This window comes from Microtus pennsylvanicus, chromosome 9 (assembly GCF_037038515.1).
Source record: "Microtus pennsylvanicus isolate mMicPen1 chromosome 9, mMicPen1.hap1, whole genome shotgun sequence".
Classification (NCBI taxonomy): Eukaryota; Metazoa; Chordata; class Mammalia; order Rodentia; family Cricetidae; genus Microtus; species Microtus pennsylvanicus.
Window position 1 is genome coordinate 67326759 of NC_134587.1, and position 17607 is coordinate 67344365.

Sequence of the window (17607 nt, forward strand, 5' to 3'; positions counted from 1 at the left end):
CCCGCAGCTTCCACAACACTTTAGACAGCCTGGTACTCTTGCAATTACCAATCTCCTTACTGGCTATTCACGAGCATACTATGTACCCAGTAACCTTTCTGTGATCAATTCCCATTGTGGCTGAATTCCCTAAGCCTTCTGCATTTTCTCTACTTGCTTGATGCCAAAGCAGAATTTGTCACAAGATTCCAAGCCAACTCTCAGATGTGAGCAGAAGTTCTAGTTAATGGCTGGTATGGAAAGTGAGATCTGCAGGCCACCATTCAGATAAGTAGCCGTCCTTTTTCCTACCACTGGAATATTCTGATTACTAGATGGAATGAATTATTTTAATAATTAAAAGTTAATGATTAAATTGAATTTTTCAGCATTTTTAGATGTCTTACAGTTTGTTGATTTTATACAGGTGAGGAAAACAAAAGAAGACCCTGCACTTTGGGTTTCTTAAAGAAGTCACATTAGGGTAGCATGCAGTCATGAAGGACAGACGGAGCTGGATATGTCTGGCTGACTGGCTACCTGTGCAGTAGCCATACAGCCTGGGTTCCAAGACAAGTAATGGTTGGTCATGCCTGCCTTACTTCATGTTTGCACGCAGGTGCTGCCCCCCACACCATTGCTGCATTGAAACTGCTCTCAGTTTGCCTGCTCAGTGGGGGCATCCCTGTCTTCAGGAATCATGCAGATTAGTGACAGGAAAGGAATGCTTGCTTATTAAAAGCTGTAAAGCTGCAGACATGTAGCCAATGTGGAAAAGAATGGTTTTAGTATTTTTTCTTTGTTTTTAGCTAATTAAGGAACTCCACTGTTCTTGAACGTTCTCTTGCTTCATCTAGAATTTGAGGGCTACACACTGAATTTTTGCCTTGTTCTAAGATCTAGTATTATTATTATTTTTTAAATTTTAAAGCATGTGTGTGTGCGTGTGTATGCACACGCGTGCATGTGCTCGCATGAGTTTGGGTGACCATGGATGCTAGAAAAGCGACAGATTGTCTAGACCTGGAGTTACAGATGGCCGAGAGCTGACCAACACAGGTGCTGGAGAACCACTCTTGATCGTCCTCAGGGGCAATGTATTTGCTCTTAGCCACTGAGCCATCTCCCTAGCCCTGCCCTTCTTCTTATGAATGGGGCTGGGTGGGGTCTGATTCTCTAAAATGAGGGTGGCTTCAGTTTGCTGGAGCAAGTGACAATCAGGAGCATGGCTCCCTCCCATCTTCCTCTCCCCTACCTTTGCTGCCCTTGTGGTTTAATGGCTCTGCTCTCCTCCCACCTGCTTTTGTCTGCCCCTTACCCACGTGATGCTGGCTCCAGCTTTAGAACAGAAAGTCCGAGTGCTCCACCTTCTCCCCAACCCGGCTGGAGAAGCCAGGAAGGCGCCGGAGTTTACCCTGCAGCGTCTTGCAGAAGCACACATTGTCTGCTAGGCTCATCACCTGGTCACAGCCAGGCTTGTTATGACCGGACCATTCGTGCTATACCCAGAACTGATGTTAAGGATCTTTTAGAGCCTGGATAGAATGCTTTCTTTTCTTTTAAATCTCTACTAGACCTGCTTGCCTCTGGCCCTTGCAGCCTAGTCTTACTGGTAGCTGGAGGAAAACTTCTAGACTTCTGGTGTTGATATCTTGGCTGGAACCTTTAGGGCATGAAGAGATCCTAGAATTGCGGAGGTGGTGCCATGAGTGCAGGAGGCATTTTTTGCCTCAGCGGGTGTACATCTTTTATTCATGTGGAGAAAGAGATGATATCCTGTCTGTTTGGGTAGGCAGCTGTGTGTTTGGTCCCACTATATGGATCTCCTCCACAAGATGGGAACCTTAGAGGTTCGGTAATGGTGACAAACCTCGAAATCCAACAATGCCAAGCATGGAGACGATGCCCAATAAATGTCCGAGTCGTGAATAGAGTGGGAATCTAAGTGAGGTTGCGATGTGTCTGAGACTTTGGCAGATGACATTTGGTAAATGACATGGGATTCCTGAGGGGTTTACAAAGAACTACGTAAAAAGGCTGAAGCTGTGGCCTTACTGCTCAGCACCAATCCCACTGGTACCTTCTGGGATCTGTGGTTCAGACTTGTCCAGTCAAAGGAAAAGAAAACAGAAAAGAGAAGTGGCCAAGGGCCAGGCACCTGCTGTGAGCACAGCGGCTTGCCGTGGGGTTTGACCAGAGTGCTGTCCTGCAAGCTGGCAGGGTGATGCTGCCTTCCCTGCTAGATATCGCTGGGCCAGGCTGTGGGCTGACAGATGCGGTTCCGTTGCCAGAGTCGAGTATGTAGCCAGCAATGGCACATGCCTGTGAGTCAGGAACCACAGAGCCTGGCCTTACAAGGGAAGAGAGTTGCTGCCTTTAGGAGGTAATTGCTCAAATGGTATGAGTCAATATTGCCTCTCCTGCTGACATGGAGCAAGGAAAGGGCATGTGGGTAGGGATGGCGGAGCTCTCAGCTCAGGGTAGCAAACAGCTCGCGGGGACATCTGGATGCTGTGTAAGTGAGGGGCTTGAGCTACCAGATTCTTTTATTTGAACAACATTAGGACTTCTGGCCAGAAGGATGGCTGCAATTCTGAGAAACACAGAATCCCAAAGTTTCTTCAAGATGGTCATGTCTTTGACCTTCACCCTGCACACAGGCACTATGGGAGATTTCCCTCTTTGGCCATCTACATGCATGCTAAATTATAGGGAAATGTAGGCAGGGGGATGCCACCAAAACCCCCACTATGGACATCCTTACCTTTTCTGCTCCTTGCTATTGTCTGCTTGCTGTCCTGTTCTCTGGCTAGATTTCACAACCTGCTTTCATTTTTGGAGTAGTTTTTTTTTCTTCCCTGCTTTGTCTGCTGCCACGGCAACCAGCCCTGCATCACCCACTTGGCTTGGAGGGAGATGCGATGGAGACAGGACAGACCCATCGTCAGAGGTTTTTGGGTGCCTGTGGGGGTTATGGAGGAGCACTGTTGAGTTGTATTCTGAAGATACCTCTGGCTCCCTCCCAGTTCTTTTTCTCTTTGCTGCTAGGTTGGCGAGTAAAGTAGGCCAGCAACAGAGACCTGGAAGGGGAAGGAGGTGAGAAGCAGGTTGGAGCCACAAAGCGTTAGAGGTAGCATCAAAGTTTGGGGAATAGAAACTTAAGAGATCCACGCAGGAGCAAGCCAAGGGTTATTTGTTTTTGACTGAAGATGGGCCAGCGCTGGTTTCCACATCCCACTTCCTCTTTCTACTTATATACTTATAGTTTTAATACTAATAAACCAGAGCAGAGAAAACTTATACGTGCTTTTATGGGTATGACTAATTGCTAAATGTGGAAGGAATACTTTAATTTAGTGGACCATTGCAAGAGATCAAACATTTAAGCTGCTTGTGTTGAATACTGGGGAGCAGAGGCCAGAGATGCTGAGAGCTGCTTAACTTTTTCATGGTGGCCGGGAAGGGCATGTGGCTTAGAGAGGAAGGTGCCAGACTGGATCAGAAGGCCCAGTTGTACTGGGTGTGACTCCTCAAGGTGTCAGGCTAAAATGAAAATGGTAGTGGGTACCTAATCTGAAGGTGGTCATGGTGTCCATGCCCGAAATCTTGTGGAGATAAACATGGACACAAAATGCCTACAAGGTGGTAGAGAGTCATAGCTCTGTTCAGGTCAAGAAAAGAAAGTCTAGGCACTGAGGTCAGAAAAGGATGGGCCCACAGGCATCTATTCTGTGCTTTTAAGTACTTTTCATGGTCCTAGGCAGAGGGACTGTGGTGTAGGCTAAGTAACACATACAGAATGGGAAAAGGCAGCCCAGCTAGGGCATGACCTGTGGACAGCAGATTCATCCCTGGCCTGGAAAACTGACTACCGTGTGGGAGACTCAGGGACCTTCAGGCAAAATAATCAGCCCTGAGTCTTAGTGTCTTCACAGAGGAAAATGAGATTTTCACAGAGCTGTGTAGGGGGGAGCCTCAGGCGAAATCTTTACTCCCCGCTTAGGGACTTCCATGAGGGTCGGTGCTTTTAGGACTCTGCTTAGAGAAGCTGCACTGTGGATCTGGAGAACTCAGTGCCACACCCAGCAGTACTCTGTGTTAACCGTAGAGCTCTCAGCCTGTGAATGGCACAGGTCTTAAATCCTGTTTTCAGAGAACCACTGGAAAGGAGAGAGGGGGCAGAAGGTGGACTATTTACTTCCTGGGTTAGTATGACACCACTGTAGCCAAAGGTAGATCGACCATCACACAGTGGCCGGCATCATGCTCCCGACTTCCTCCCTTGAAGAACTGGGGTGGAATGGCTGTCCCCTGAGGGCATGGTTGCTCAGACACCTTGCAACAGCCAGAAGCTGTGGGCTAAGGTTGCTGGTGGATGGCTCGCTGCCAAACCCTGGATTGTGTATGCTTCCTTCTGTGGTCCCTGGGGAGCAGGTCACAGGGAGGAGAGCAGGGATGAGAGACAGAAAGAGGGGCACAGATTCTCATCTGGCTTCCCTGGCGAGTGTCAGCACTTCGGATGATGAAAATAGACCGTATGCATTTTGGAAGTGTGGGGTCTTCTTGGGCCCCGAGCTTGGGTTTCAGCTGCATTATATCATCCGAGGACGGTGCAGGTCATAGAATGACTAAATGAGCAATAAGAACTACGATTTCATTACTCTGGGTCTCTCATCTTCCTGCTCAGCCTCCAACGTGGCTCTGTTTACTTCTCTTCTTAAATATTTACAGTATTGCTCCCAAAGCACCACACCAGAATTGGTAATATTGCTAACAATGGTGGGAATATTGGCTTCCTAAGTGCCTACCATATGCTACTCTGTGTCTAATGCTTTATCAACTTTAATTCGGACCCCCATGGCAACCTGGTGAAGTTCACCCTCTGTCCAGTTCACAGCTGAAGAGACCAGAACACAGACAGTGTATTGAACTGGCTGGACACCCTGGCTAGCGATCAACCAAATCTGAATGGGGGCTAATGGCTTTCTCGTCTGAGTAACCGCACATGGCTTTCAAAGTCTCCACTTTATTTTCGTACAGTCATGGAGAGGAGTGAACACCACTTCCCCTTTTCATGGAGCCCATAATGGCTTTAGCCTGTTTTCTGCAGTCTGCTCCTAAGGTCAGAGGAAAGTTGCTTCTGAGGACACTGACAAAGGCCTCTCTTGTCCCATGAGGGACCTTTAAGACCTGGTTGTTGTCAGGAGTTTCTCCTTCCACCTGGGTCTTGAGCTCCTTCATTCTTGTCTTTCTATTGTTTGCTTCATCTTTGTGTTATTCACGGCTAGCCCTCTCCCCTCTCCCTCCCACATGTTCTTATGCCTGATGGTAATCAGGACTATCTTTGTGCCAGGGGAAAGACTCAGAGTTTGACCTGCTTTCCTCTGCCCTTATCTTATCCATCCCCCCATCTTCAAGTCTAATACGACCTCCTTGGAGAGTTCCATGATAATCTGTCATGTCATCTCAAACTGGCTAGCTTAGCATTTTCTGCCAATGTTTAGCAGGGACTGGTGTGTGTGTGTGTGTGTGTGTGTGTGTGTGTGTGTGTGTGTGTGTGCAGTGTTTTCTCATTTTATTGCCCTTGAGGTTTTGGACCCAAGGACAGTGCCTTCTGTCATTGCTCTGCCCCATATATAACAGTGTCCTAGAGACTATTATATAGTGCCACATGCCTTTAATTCCAGCACCTGGGAGGTAGAGATAGGTTAAGGACAGCCTGTTCTATACAGCCAGTTCTGGGCCAACCAGGGCTGCATAGTGAGATGCTGGGAGATTTGCTCTTCATTTTTTTTCTATTTTGCCCAATTATGCATCTGGCTGTGTACTGATAATGCTGTATACTACTTGGTTCTCCTAGAACAGACACTGGGGACAGCAAAGTCATCTGACCAGATTTTCATACATGGTCTGCTCCTCTGCTCTGGGTCTCCTGGGGATGGAACCATCTCTGGTGAATGCTGAAGAGCATTTAGGTCACTCAAGTCCCTGGTGATGGCTTTGTGATGTGCCTTTGAAGTGTGCTGCTGGTTGAGTAGCAAAGATGAAACATTTTTTTGCAGAGAAAGTAGAGGAAATTAGACCCCTCCATTCTATGATGCTTGTCTTTTACCCAGAATTCCCAAGGACCTTACAGCATTCCAGGGTGAGCAAGCTCCATGGGAGGTCCTCACCCTGGGACTCTGATTGGTGAGGGCTGATGGCTCTGTTGCTGTCTCAGCTGCTCCAGGAGACCTGAGCCTGTTAGTGTGGTGGGCAGGGCTAGGAAGGGATGTGTGTTCTGCCATCCTCTTTCTCTCTGTCTTTCATGTTCTGAAGAGCAGGGAAGCTGAGGGCTTTTCAAGTAAGCCAGAGGAGGGGAGCAGATGGCAACTTTCCTTCTTGAGAATTCCAGTCTTGGAGGCACAAACAGGATCTTCTCCTAGTCTAAACCGACCTGCACAGAAAGAATTCTCTGCACAAGCCAGACTGGCACTTGTCCACGAATTGCCACCCACTAACACACCATGTATCCAGGCATCTCACTCATGTCCCGGACCCACAAGGGTCCTTATTCTTGTTCTGTTGCACACGGCCTTGCTCAAATCAGTGTTCTTACATAAGACGATGGGAAAAGCCGTGATAGCTTCTCTTCTTTAGGATTTTTTTTTTGTAGTATACACATTTTATATTCTGCCTTTAAAGCTATTTCTGCTCACAGCTGCTTCACCGAGGCAGACGCCCACAAGCTCTGTTCGGTCCAGCGTGTACCTGAATATCCATCCCTTCATGGGGTTTGGTGCCTGTGGTTGGTCCTATGATGGAGGAGGAGTGTATGGGGACCTTGGAGATTCTTATTAAGCAGGTCACCCAGGAATCTATCTTCATGCACCTCTATATTAAAAATAGCAGAGAACATGGTAATACTTAAGCACAACTACTTATAGGAACTTGGCATAAAGATGTAAGTTTTCACTTCCCATTTGACATTTCTAATGTTCTGTTGCATTTTTTTCCATATTCAAAAGTCCTCTCCTCCATTTTCATTCTGGGATGTGAGCAGAGATGGCAGTAATGCTGTATTGTTGGCGGGGTTTGCCTTGGTCCCCATTGGATCATTTCCGGTGACTTCGGTGTCCCTGGCACTGCTCTTGAAGATGGACCATGCTCAGACACAATGTTGTGGGAAAGGGCAGGACTCAAACATGGACAAAAAGATTTTTCTTCAGAACTTCAAGTGTGGCTATCATGTGAAAAAGGAGAATTCTGTGTTAGACCTATGGCAGAATTAATGAATGAACGCTACAACAGGATAGATTTTCATCCCGAGAGAAATAGAGTAAATCTTTCACCTTCCCTGGGACAGATTGTATTGTGTAGGTTGAGGAGTAAGCCTTATGGCAAGTGGTGGACTTTGCACCAAATAATTGTTTGCTAGGAAGAGCATTTCTAGAAATAACAGGTCCTCATCAGCTGTAAGACTCAGTGATCTATGGTGTCTGGAATAATTATTGGTTGTTCCAAGTGTTTGAAAATATGACGAGAGTTTTATATTCAGTACTTTTAATTTGCTGATTTCTTTGATTCACTGCAGTTTTTAACAAGTAAAATCTACTATAATCTCGTTATTTATGAGATAAACTGAGACACAGGGAGATGCGCGATTCACCCAAATCATGGCAGCATTAGCTCCAAGGTGGAGCTGATGTGTTCAGGAAGAGGAATCATCATTCAGGCCACGCCCCTGAACAGTCAGGCCCTTATGGTCAGTCTAGTAGGTGAGATGAGGGCGTTAGAGCGGGAGGGATCATTGTGCTCACCGTGGGCCTGCTGGTGAAGGCTCTCCTGCCTCTCTGTCTGACGCAGTCTGGTACAAGCTTCTGTTGCCTAGTGGAGAGGAAGGATGAGGAAGAGGGGTGTGTGTTTGCTTATAGGTAACAGGACCCCGATCAGCTAGAGCACTTTCACAGGCTTGAGAACTTGTACTGGGACTGCGTTCCGGTAGCAGGTTGGAACTGCAGGATGTATTTATTTGCCATTTATTCGGTTGTGGTGTGGGGTGGTAAAGATCATTTAATGGACTCTGAAATCCCTGAATATGGATACAGCAGGCAGGGCAAGGTCTCCTTGGGTTTCAAGGTGTGAAGTTAGAAGGAAGTTTGTCTTCCGATTTTTTTTTAAAGTGTAGCCGTTGAACTTAAATTGCATTTTATGCTGCATATACGACTCGTATGATAACTTGTTCCTTGCTAAAAAAAATATGTTCATCATAGGAACGTTTCAAAACGAAATGATTATAAGACAGTGACCTATCATTTCTGAACGTGCACTTTACATATCTAAAAGCAAGTTTTATGCACTATTGTGCTCGCACGCCTGTGAACTTCAGAATTTGGACTTGTAACCTCCATCTTAGTTCCAGTGTAAGGCTGTATCAGAATGCCTTTGATCTATTTCCTATTGTTGCAGGAATTGGATACTTTGCATTTCTCTGTGAATATACATCACATGTATAATTGTTTTGCCAAATTAACCCCCAGAAAAACAATAGCTACAAATCTGGTTTGTTTAAGTAGGAAAAAAACAAACAAACTAGAGATGGATTGCTATCTTATAAAGCTCTAGCACCCCTGTTGGATTTTTTATAGGCAAATGATCAACTATTCATTAGAGTGGGTAGTTGGTATGGTAACACTGGGTTTTGGAGAGACCCACCCCATTGCTACCATCAGCACACCCTCTGGTTTTGACTTGGTTAGTGTTCTGCATCATCATTGGAGTAACAGACTCCCCCTCCCCTTTTTCTCCTGTTGATTTTTCTTCAGCCTGATGAAGTCCTCCGATATCGATCAGGATTTGTTCACAGACAGTTACTGTAAGGTGTGCAGCGCACAGCTGATATCCGAATCCCAGCGGGTGGCCCATTATGAGGTAAGCGTAGCCCTGCTCACTCACTTGGTGTGGCTTTGGGGACTTGAAGATACTCATTTTTGGAGCTGGGGAGTTTTCAGAACTACAAGTCGTGAGCCTGTGTCGTGTGAATTAGGTCATGGTGTGTTTGTCGGGAGTCAAGGTTGCTCACATTACTCTGAGGCCTGGCTACTTCCCATATTTTATTTAATTTTGTTTATTAATATTGTAATTTGCATCTTAGCCCTTAGAGACTCATTGGGCTTCCTTTTCTGCTCTCTCTCTGTGAGGAATGCATGTCAAATATACTAGTTCCACTGCCTTCTTCCACCTCTGATATGAAGATAGGCTCGAAGACCCTTACTAGTCAACAGGAAACATGGTCTCGGGGAGTAAAGGCACAACCTCCACAGAAAACCTTTCCTGTTAGCCAGTGCCCTAAATGGTCATCAGAATGTAGGAGTCCCCAGGTTTCCCTGTGCACCTCAGAAATAATAATGACAGCACATCCATACACACCCGGAAATACCACACACCAACCCTGTCTTTCCCACAAGGTTTTGTGTTGGTGGGAATATTTTGGAAGCTAAGTGTGTCAAGCGTGCGAAATTCTTTTACTGCCATTATCTCCTTTGCTGAGATGCTTTGATGGATGGCAAACAAGCATGCTCTTTGAAGCATCTGTGAAATCAACATTTGCAGGGAAAAGGCAGTGCAGTTGCCTACCCCGGCCAATCCACGGGGGATGGGTTCCAGAAAGCCCAGCGGCTACTCAAGTCCTCTGCGTGAAATGGTGTGATGTTTACAGAGAACCTATGCACATATTCCGGTGTCTTTAAAATAACCTCTTGATCACTTACAACACTTGCACCATTTGAGCAGACGCAGCCTAGTATCAGCTCATGGCAAATTTCAACTTTGCTTTTGGTAACTCTGGGCAGCGCCGTCCCAGCCTCTCCCATGCTTCTGATTTATGTTGAAATGGTGGATCTGGAGGCTGACATGCTATTCTTTCATCAAGAGGGAAGCGAATGCTGGGGGCAGCTTCAAGTGAACTTGTTTGTGAGGAACAAATCCATTGTTGTGGGCATGATAAACCCTCTGAGTCCTGGGGATACTGTTTGTGAGCACGTATGTAGCTATAAAATACCACTAAGAAGCAGGGGAATGTTTCCTGCTCTGAAATTACACACTCTCTACATTAGGCCTTTTGTTTTGATTTTTAATCAATGTTCTCAGGATTTGAGAATAGAAATGGTTTTGTTTATTTGAGTCCTAATTCCTGAACAGTACGCGCACATTGTAGGTATTGTTAGCACTCGTGAGGGGGTAGGTCTCTGACTTAAACATGTTGGTGATACTGACCAGTGCTGTTCGCTGAACCAGAAGGCTAATATTTTAAACGACAACACTTTTAAATAACAAAACCCCACCTCAGCTGCTCAGCTAACAGTGTACTTATTTTGATCTCAGCTTCTCTTATTGATGCACTGGACTCTTGCTGTGGTGTAATCTGTGGTTGATGGTATGTGTTAATTGAACGTAGCATACGTGAGTTAGAAAAGGTAAAGCAATCAATAGATTCTCTACAAGCAGGGTCATGCATCATTTAGCAACACCAAGTACCTTCCCACCAAACGCGGATGGGGCTGGGAAATGCCTTTTGGTTGTCTACCCCTCGCCTTCCTTCTATCAGAGATAGCCTTCGCATTCCCACTGCAGAGATGTTGAGGCAGTGAAGTAACAGAAGCGGGGCCTAGGGTCCCTGTGTTTCTTGTCTTCCCGTCTCTTTGTTTGGGACGCTTATACTGGAGCGTGCCTCAGATCCCCTGAGACTATTTGAAAACTGGTGTTCTATCGGCCTGCCCTCAGGCTCCACACACGACCTCGGCTGACATCACCTGGAGAGTGGGTTTCTCAACGAGCTAGACATTTCATTCAACTCCTTGAAAATGCTGTGCCCATGACTCCCAGGGCTTGGTTTCAGTCTTGCTCGCTTCTTCAGTTCCAGCTGCTAATAGCCCCTGCTTCCCTGTGGGGGCACCAGTGAGCATCCACTGTGTATTTGCACGGGACTAGCAGTGCAGGCCTTACATATTGGAGGAGATTATGAACCAGTGTGAGAAGTGGTCTCTGTGTCCAAGAAGCTCAGGAACTCCATGGAGCGGGAAGGGCACAGAGTCCCACGTGATTCAGACACCCACATGACAATGCTCAGTGCAGATCTGTGAGTTGCCCAGCCTCTCCCCAGAGCTACAGGTCTACTCTCCTACAAAGACACGGGTTTGGCTCAATCACACTTCCAAGGGTTTCAGTGTCTTCAAAGATCTACAACATGAAGACCAATTGTGGTCAAAACTTGTTGGAGAATGTCATGATTTACTGAGGCTTCAAGCATGGGTCAGTTTTAGGAAGTAATAAACGATACTTATCTCCAAAGAACATTAAGAGGCTGATCCGGCTGGCTGGAGGAAGCAGACTGGGCAGGACACCGGGGCAGCACATAGAGGGAAGACATGGTTGGTGGTGTGTGTCTGTGCGTGCATACATGCATGTGTGTGCACATGCGTGTGTGCTCACACGTGTGGTGTGCATGTGTATGTGTGTATGTGTGAAGAGAACTTTGGATTCATCAGGTTCTTAAGAATCTGATACCATAGACTGCAATTGAGCATCTCTAGATGGCCGTGAGGTGTTGGTGGAAACAAAAAAATATTTTGATATGACCTGTGCCTTGAAACTAGTATGTTAGCCTCCTGAAGTAGAAGAAAAGCAAATGAACAAATGGGTTAATTGCTAATATCTGCATGCCTATTTAACAGAAGGGGAGAAGAGCCTTGTATGGTTTTAATTGACTGAGCTATTCTGGGCTATCCTTGAACATTTTTCTCTTTGTATATGAAGTCCTGATATAAAAGCAAAACAAGGAAATGGAGGGGCACACAGATATTTCTCCTACTTGCTAAGCAGAGGAAAATATAATTAGTTGTTGTCTCTGCCCACGGGTGAATAGTCAGAACCAACACACTGAGCACATGCAGAAGAGAACACTTCAGAATGAGCTGCCTACTGCTATAAAGATCAGAAATAATTTCTTGGGCAAGGGGCAATGGAATGATCTGCTGTAGTTTCAAGAGCCTAAAGGATAATTTCCTACAAAAGGAAGGGTTGCATGCATGGGTGATGGGTGGCTCTCTGATAAGTAGGAGGATGGAAAGTTGTCCTCAGTAGCTGACAAAAAATGAAACCCAAAGCACAGAAAAGCTTGCCTTCTCTTTCTGCATATACACACTATATGTAGTATATATAATATTTAATATTGCTGTACATAATATTATAATCATTATACTAATATACAATATGTGTTTATTTATATTTTAGTAAATCCAAGGGAAGAAATAGTACAGATCTAGAAAGAAAGTAAAAGGAATTATTGGGCAGGTTTCATATAGCCAAAAATAAACGTCAACCCAAGCTTCTTTCTGTGAACCCTGGGTGCTGCTGTGCGACGGGTCTCAGAAATGACTCTTTTACAAAAATCAGTGGCTGTGTGATGGTTAATCTTGACTGCCAGTTTGACTGGATTTATCAAGGAAGCACACTTCTTGGTGTATCTGTGAGGGTATTTTCGGGAAGATTTAGCTAAGGAAGGTCCACTTGAATGTGGGTGTAACCCGTGGTTCTGGACTAAATAAAAAGGAAAAAGCCATCAAGCTGGGACATCAACGGCTCTCTGTTTTCTAACTGGGGATGCAGTGTGATCAGTGTCTCTCCACCTCCATGCCATCTCGTCTATGATGGACTGTATTCCTCACACTGGGAGCTAAAATAAACCCATTCATTTCCTCTCCTCAAGAATAGCCTCAAATTCTTTCAGATCGGTGGCCAGGGCTCTAAGAGTGGACAGAACCACCAGAGGATACACAGTTCTTACTTGACTGACCTGTGAGCAAAACAGACGTTAACAGCACGCACTTCACTCTAGGGTAGCTGTGTCAGTAATATTTCCCATCCAGGAAACAAAGGACCGTCAGTAGCGTAGGGCCACCAGAAGGCCAGGTACAGCTTACTCTTACTCTTAGGGGAGTGAGAAAACCCCCTGGAGCAGCACGTGACCTCCTCAGGAGGGACTTCCTTCTTTGCAGTGGCTCTCACCTTCCTGTTGAACATCCTTCTGGACCTGTTTGAAGCAGATCTCGGGTCCTGACTTCCCTCTGCTTCCTTCCCGAGGATGACTGTAGGGACGCAGAGTGTTCTAAGATTTTTTAAATCAGAATCATAATTTCCTTAGTAACACGCTTCTCTCGGCACTATGGCAGGCTTTCGTTATACCAGCTTCCAGAGAACTCTGTTGCAGAGCCATGCAGTTCTCTTGTAGACACAGCCTCAAGGTTGTGCCTTTTAATTTTCTTCACCCATTTGCCTGTTTCCCTTTTGAGTTTAGTTGTGGAAATCTTGATTTTATCTAAAAGACAGTAGGTGAAAAGGCCACGTCCTTAATCTCATTTCTGCCAAAAGCCTGGTTCACAAGGCTGAGAAATCCTACTGGGTCTGCAACAATCAAAGTTTTCTTCCCCTCCTCCTCGCTTCTCTCTCTTCTCCCATTTCTTCTCCTATCCATGCTCACATCGCTGTCTACCTGCCAGGAATATCAGAATCCATCAGACAGTTGGAAATGATGAGGGCTGTGGATGACATCACAAGATTTTTAGGAGCTAGCCTTTGTCATGTTACTGCCCAAAACTCAAACCCATGTTTGTTTTTTTTTTCTACAAAGCTTTCCAACTTCTAATGAAAATATAATCACACCATTCCTTTCTATCCTTCCTCTAACCAATGTCCATCCTCTTCTGATTGGGTAGCTCACATACCATCCTCTTCTGATTGGGTAGCTCACATACCATTCTCTTCTGATTGGGTAGCTCACATTCCATCCTCTTCTGATTGGGTAGCTCACATACCATCCTCTTCTGATTGGGTAGCTCACACACCATCCTCTTCTGATTGGGTAGCTCACATACCATCCTCTTCTGATTGGGTAGCTCACATACCATCCTCTTCTGATTGGGTAGCTCACATACCATTCTCTTCTGATTGGGTAGCTCACATGCCATCCTCTTCTGATTGGGTAGCTCATGTACCATCCTCTTCTGATTAAGTAGCTCATTGCAGCTAGCTTGACCACAAGCTTTTGCTTTTTGCTTTGCTTTAAAATAATTATTTCTTTTATTTTTTGATATTACAATAAAATTATACCATTTCCCCTTCCCTTCCCTGTATGCCCTCCCATATAACCCCACTTGCTCTCTTTCAAACTCATGGCCTATTTTTTATTTAGTTGTTAATATATGTATTCCAAAATGCAACCTGTGAAGTTTGTATAATGCTAATTGTATGTATATTTTCAGGGCTTACTATTTGGTATAAGATTTTAAAAAATGTTGTGTTTTTCCCTGGGACACTATTTCATGATCATGGGACATCTTTCCATTTTTGAGTGTCTATTTATTTCTCCAGAAATTTCAAGTTTTCAGTGTAGAAGCCCTTGACTTACTACGCTAGTCTTTTTTTCTATATATTTTATTTTCTATTGTGAATGGGAGTCTGTCCATGATCTTTCTCTGTGTGGTTTTGCTAGTGTATAGACATATTTGATTTTATTCTTTATCCTGCCACATTGCTGAATTGATTCATAGCTTCTAGAAATTTTCTGGTAGAATTTTTGGTGTCACTCGTGTAGTATCATTATATACTACACACACACACACACACACACACACACACACACACACACACGGGATGATTTACTTCCTTGTTCCCTATATATTCCTTTAATTTTCTTTTCTTGCCTTATTGCTCCGGCTAGTACTTGAGCAGAATATTGAGCAGGGGTAGGGACAGTTGACATCCTTGTCTCATTCCTGACTTAAATAGGATTACTTCCAAGACTTTCTGTATTTTAGATGATGTTTGCTGTGGGTTTCTCATATTCAGCTTTTATTATGTAGAAGTATGTTTCTTCTAGCTCTGCATTTGTTAGGACTTTTTTAAAACTGTCTTTGTAGGAGTTTGGGAAAACTCTCTTTCTCTCTGAATAGTTTAAGAAGGGTTGGTTGTAGACTTTTTTTTTGAAAGTCTGGTAGAAATGTTGTGGATCCATTTCCATTAATCCATTTATTCCTGGACATTTTTTTTAAGCTAGAAGGGTTTTTATTTCTATTTAATCTCCTCATTTGTTTTTTTTTGTTTTAAGTTGTTGATTTTTTGATTTAATTTTGGTGGTTTGACTGAATATAGAAATTTATTAATTTCTTTTAGGTTTTCCGGCTTACTAGAATACATTAGAATGTATTTACTTGTAATGGTCTGCTAATGTGGGTCCTCTCTTTCTTTCTTTTGTTTAGTTAGGCCAAGTACCTGTCAGTCATGCTATCTTCTCAGAGAACAAACTCTTAGATAGATTGATTTTTTTGTATTGTTTTCTTTGTTTCTATTTCTTTAATTTCTGCTCTGAGTTTTATTATTTCTTGCTATTTACTGGGTTTGACATTCGTGTGTCCTTTCTTTTTTCCCCACTATTTGAGTTATATCATTAAGCTATTTATTTGTGTTCTTTCTGATTTTTTTAATGAATGCACTTCGAGCTATAAGTTTCACTTGTAATACTGTTTTCAATGTGACCCAGGCTAAATTTGAGGGGTTGAGGATTTGGGGAGTGCCACGGGACTTGACACTAGAGAAAGTTGTGGTGCTGGCTAGTGTTATGTCAACTTGACACAGCGAGAATCATCTGAGAGGAGATTACCTCGATTGAGAAAATGCCTTCGTAATATCAGGCTGTAGGCAAGCCTGTAGGGCATTTTCTTAGTTAGTGATTGATGGGGTTGGGCCCAGACCATGGTGCGTGGGACCATCCCTGGGCAGGTGATCCTGGATTCTATAAGAAAGCAGGCTGAACAAGCCGGGGTAGCATTCCAGTAGGCCACAGCCCTGTGCGCCCTGTGCGCCCTGTGCGCCCTGTGCGCCCTCTGTGCCCTCTGCGCCCTCTGCGCCCTGTGCGTCCTCTCCCGTGTCCTCCGCGTTCTCTGTTTCCTCCCCTCTGTGTCCTCTCTGTGTCCTCTGCCTCAGCTCCTACCTCCAGGTTCCTGCCCCACTTCCTGTCCTGACTCTCTTGGATGATGAACATTATGTAAGTCAAATAATCCGTTTTTCCCCAAGTTGCTTTGGTCATGGTGTTTCATTACAGCAATGATAACCCCGACTAAGACAGATGCGTGTGATCTGTCAGGGGAGAGAGACTGGATGTTTCTGTGTTGCTTTGACACCACGTTTTGGTGGCATGCAGAAACTGGACAAGAATCTTCACTGTGAGCGTACTGACTGTGTTCATTGTAGGTTCTTTTCTCTTTTCCTTTATCTTGTTTTGTGTCTATATCACTGCTATTTTCCTTTCATATTAGAATCGGATATATTTTGATATGACTTAAGTATTTCAGAAAAATGATGAAGTATAAGACAAAAATACTCTTTATATTAATGTTTGATTCATTTTTTGAAGAAGCTCTGAATTTTCATAATTTGGAAATCAGTAAATGAATTAGTATATAATGTCAAAACTCTCCCGCTTCTTTCTTAGTCACCCAGATTCACCCAGTTTTCTTTGAAATTTTATGCATAAGAATAGTTTGACACGGGGATAGAAATCTCAAGGACCCCAATGGCTCAGACCAGTGAGAGTGGAAAAACCTTTTCTGGGTGGTGCTCAGAGAGAGCAAAGCCTCCCCCTGGCCCAAGTAGAGGGTGTTTAGTCTATATAGAAATTATCAACCACAGCTTCCTCCTCCTGTGTGAGAGCAGCCTGAGCCTTCTTTCCTAAAGAGACGTCCTACCAAGATTAACTAACCTACCCCGCCCCCCCCCCCCCCCCCCCCCGTTCAGCTGTATACAATAAACCGACCTCCTTGATTCAGATGTGTAAAATAAACACAGTGCAATTCGGGGCACAGTTGGTGCCCTCCGTCAGAAAAAATACAGTCTGCCTGATCTCAGCTTTTGTCTCTGTGTGTTGGCCCTTTCTTCCTCCCGTTGTTGGTGGTTGTCCAAGTCTCCCAGACCAAACCGTGTGGGACACACATGCGGTTCTATCATCCTCTGTAGAGAAACATTCACTGAATTGTCTTGAAATTCCTTGGTAGCTGGGATGAAATGCTGGAGGAGCTCCTTAGCTCTCAGCACCCATGTGATGATGATGTGTGTTACTTGGTTCTCAGATCCCACCTGTACAGGCTGGCAATGTTCACTGAAGATTTTTCTCCCAGATTTCCTTTCTTAGCATTCACTGGAAGATATATCCATTCCTGACCTCTTTATAATAAGGCATCTGGGTTTTTAAAAACTCTTCTATATGTTTAGCTAAAGAGGTGATCCCAGCGGCTCTTGGCTTGAGCGGTGGGCTTGCGTGTGATGAGCCTTGCTTTCTTCCATTGTGCTGAGGTGTTGGAAACTTCATCTCTGTTCTCTATGATTTGAGAATTTAATTAGCATCCTTAGGCTTACCAAGATGATTTAGTTTGGAGTAGAGTTTCTCTACATTTGACTGTATCACGGTATTGATGACTTTCTTCACTGCTGCAGCTAAATAGCCAATCAAAGCAACAGAAGGATGGGAAGGCTTATCGTTGCTTATGGTTTGAGGGGGTCCATCTCGGTGGGGAAAGGCATTGTGGCAGGAGTCTGAGG

At 44.6% G+C, this 17607-nt stretch overlaps 1 protein-coding gene across 1 annotated transcript in view; it reads left to right on the forward strand.

Annotated features, from left to right (window-relative positions):
* Zmat4 (zinc finger matrin-type 4) overlaps positions 1 to 17607 on the forward strand; it is a 359141-nt gene that overhangs the window by 62325 nt on the left and 279209 nt on the right. Inside the window, exon 2 of the mRNA XM_075986366.1 lies at positions 8784 to 8889. Coding sequence (XP_075842481.1) covers positions 8788 to 8889 — 102 coding nt within the window. The 5' untranslated portion in view covers positions 8784 to 8787. The remainder of the gene's footprint in view (positions 1 to 8783; positions 8890 to 17607) is intronic.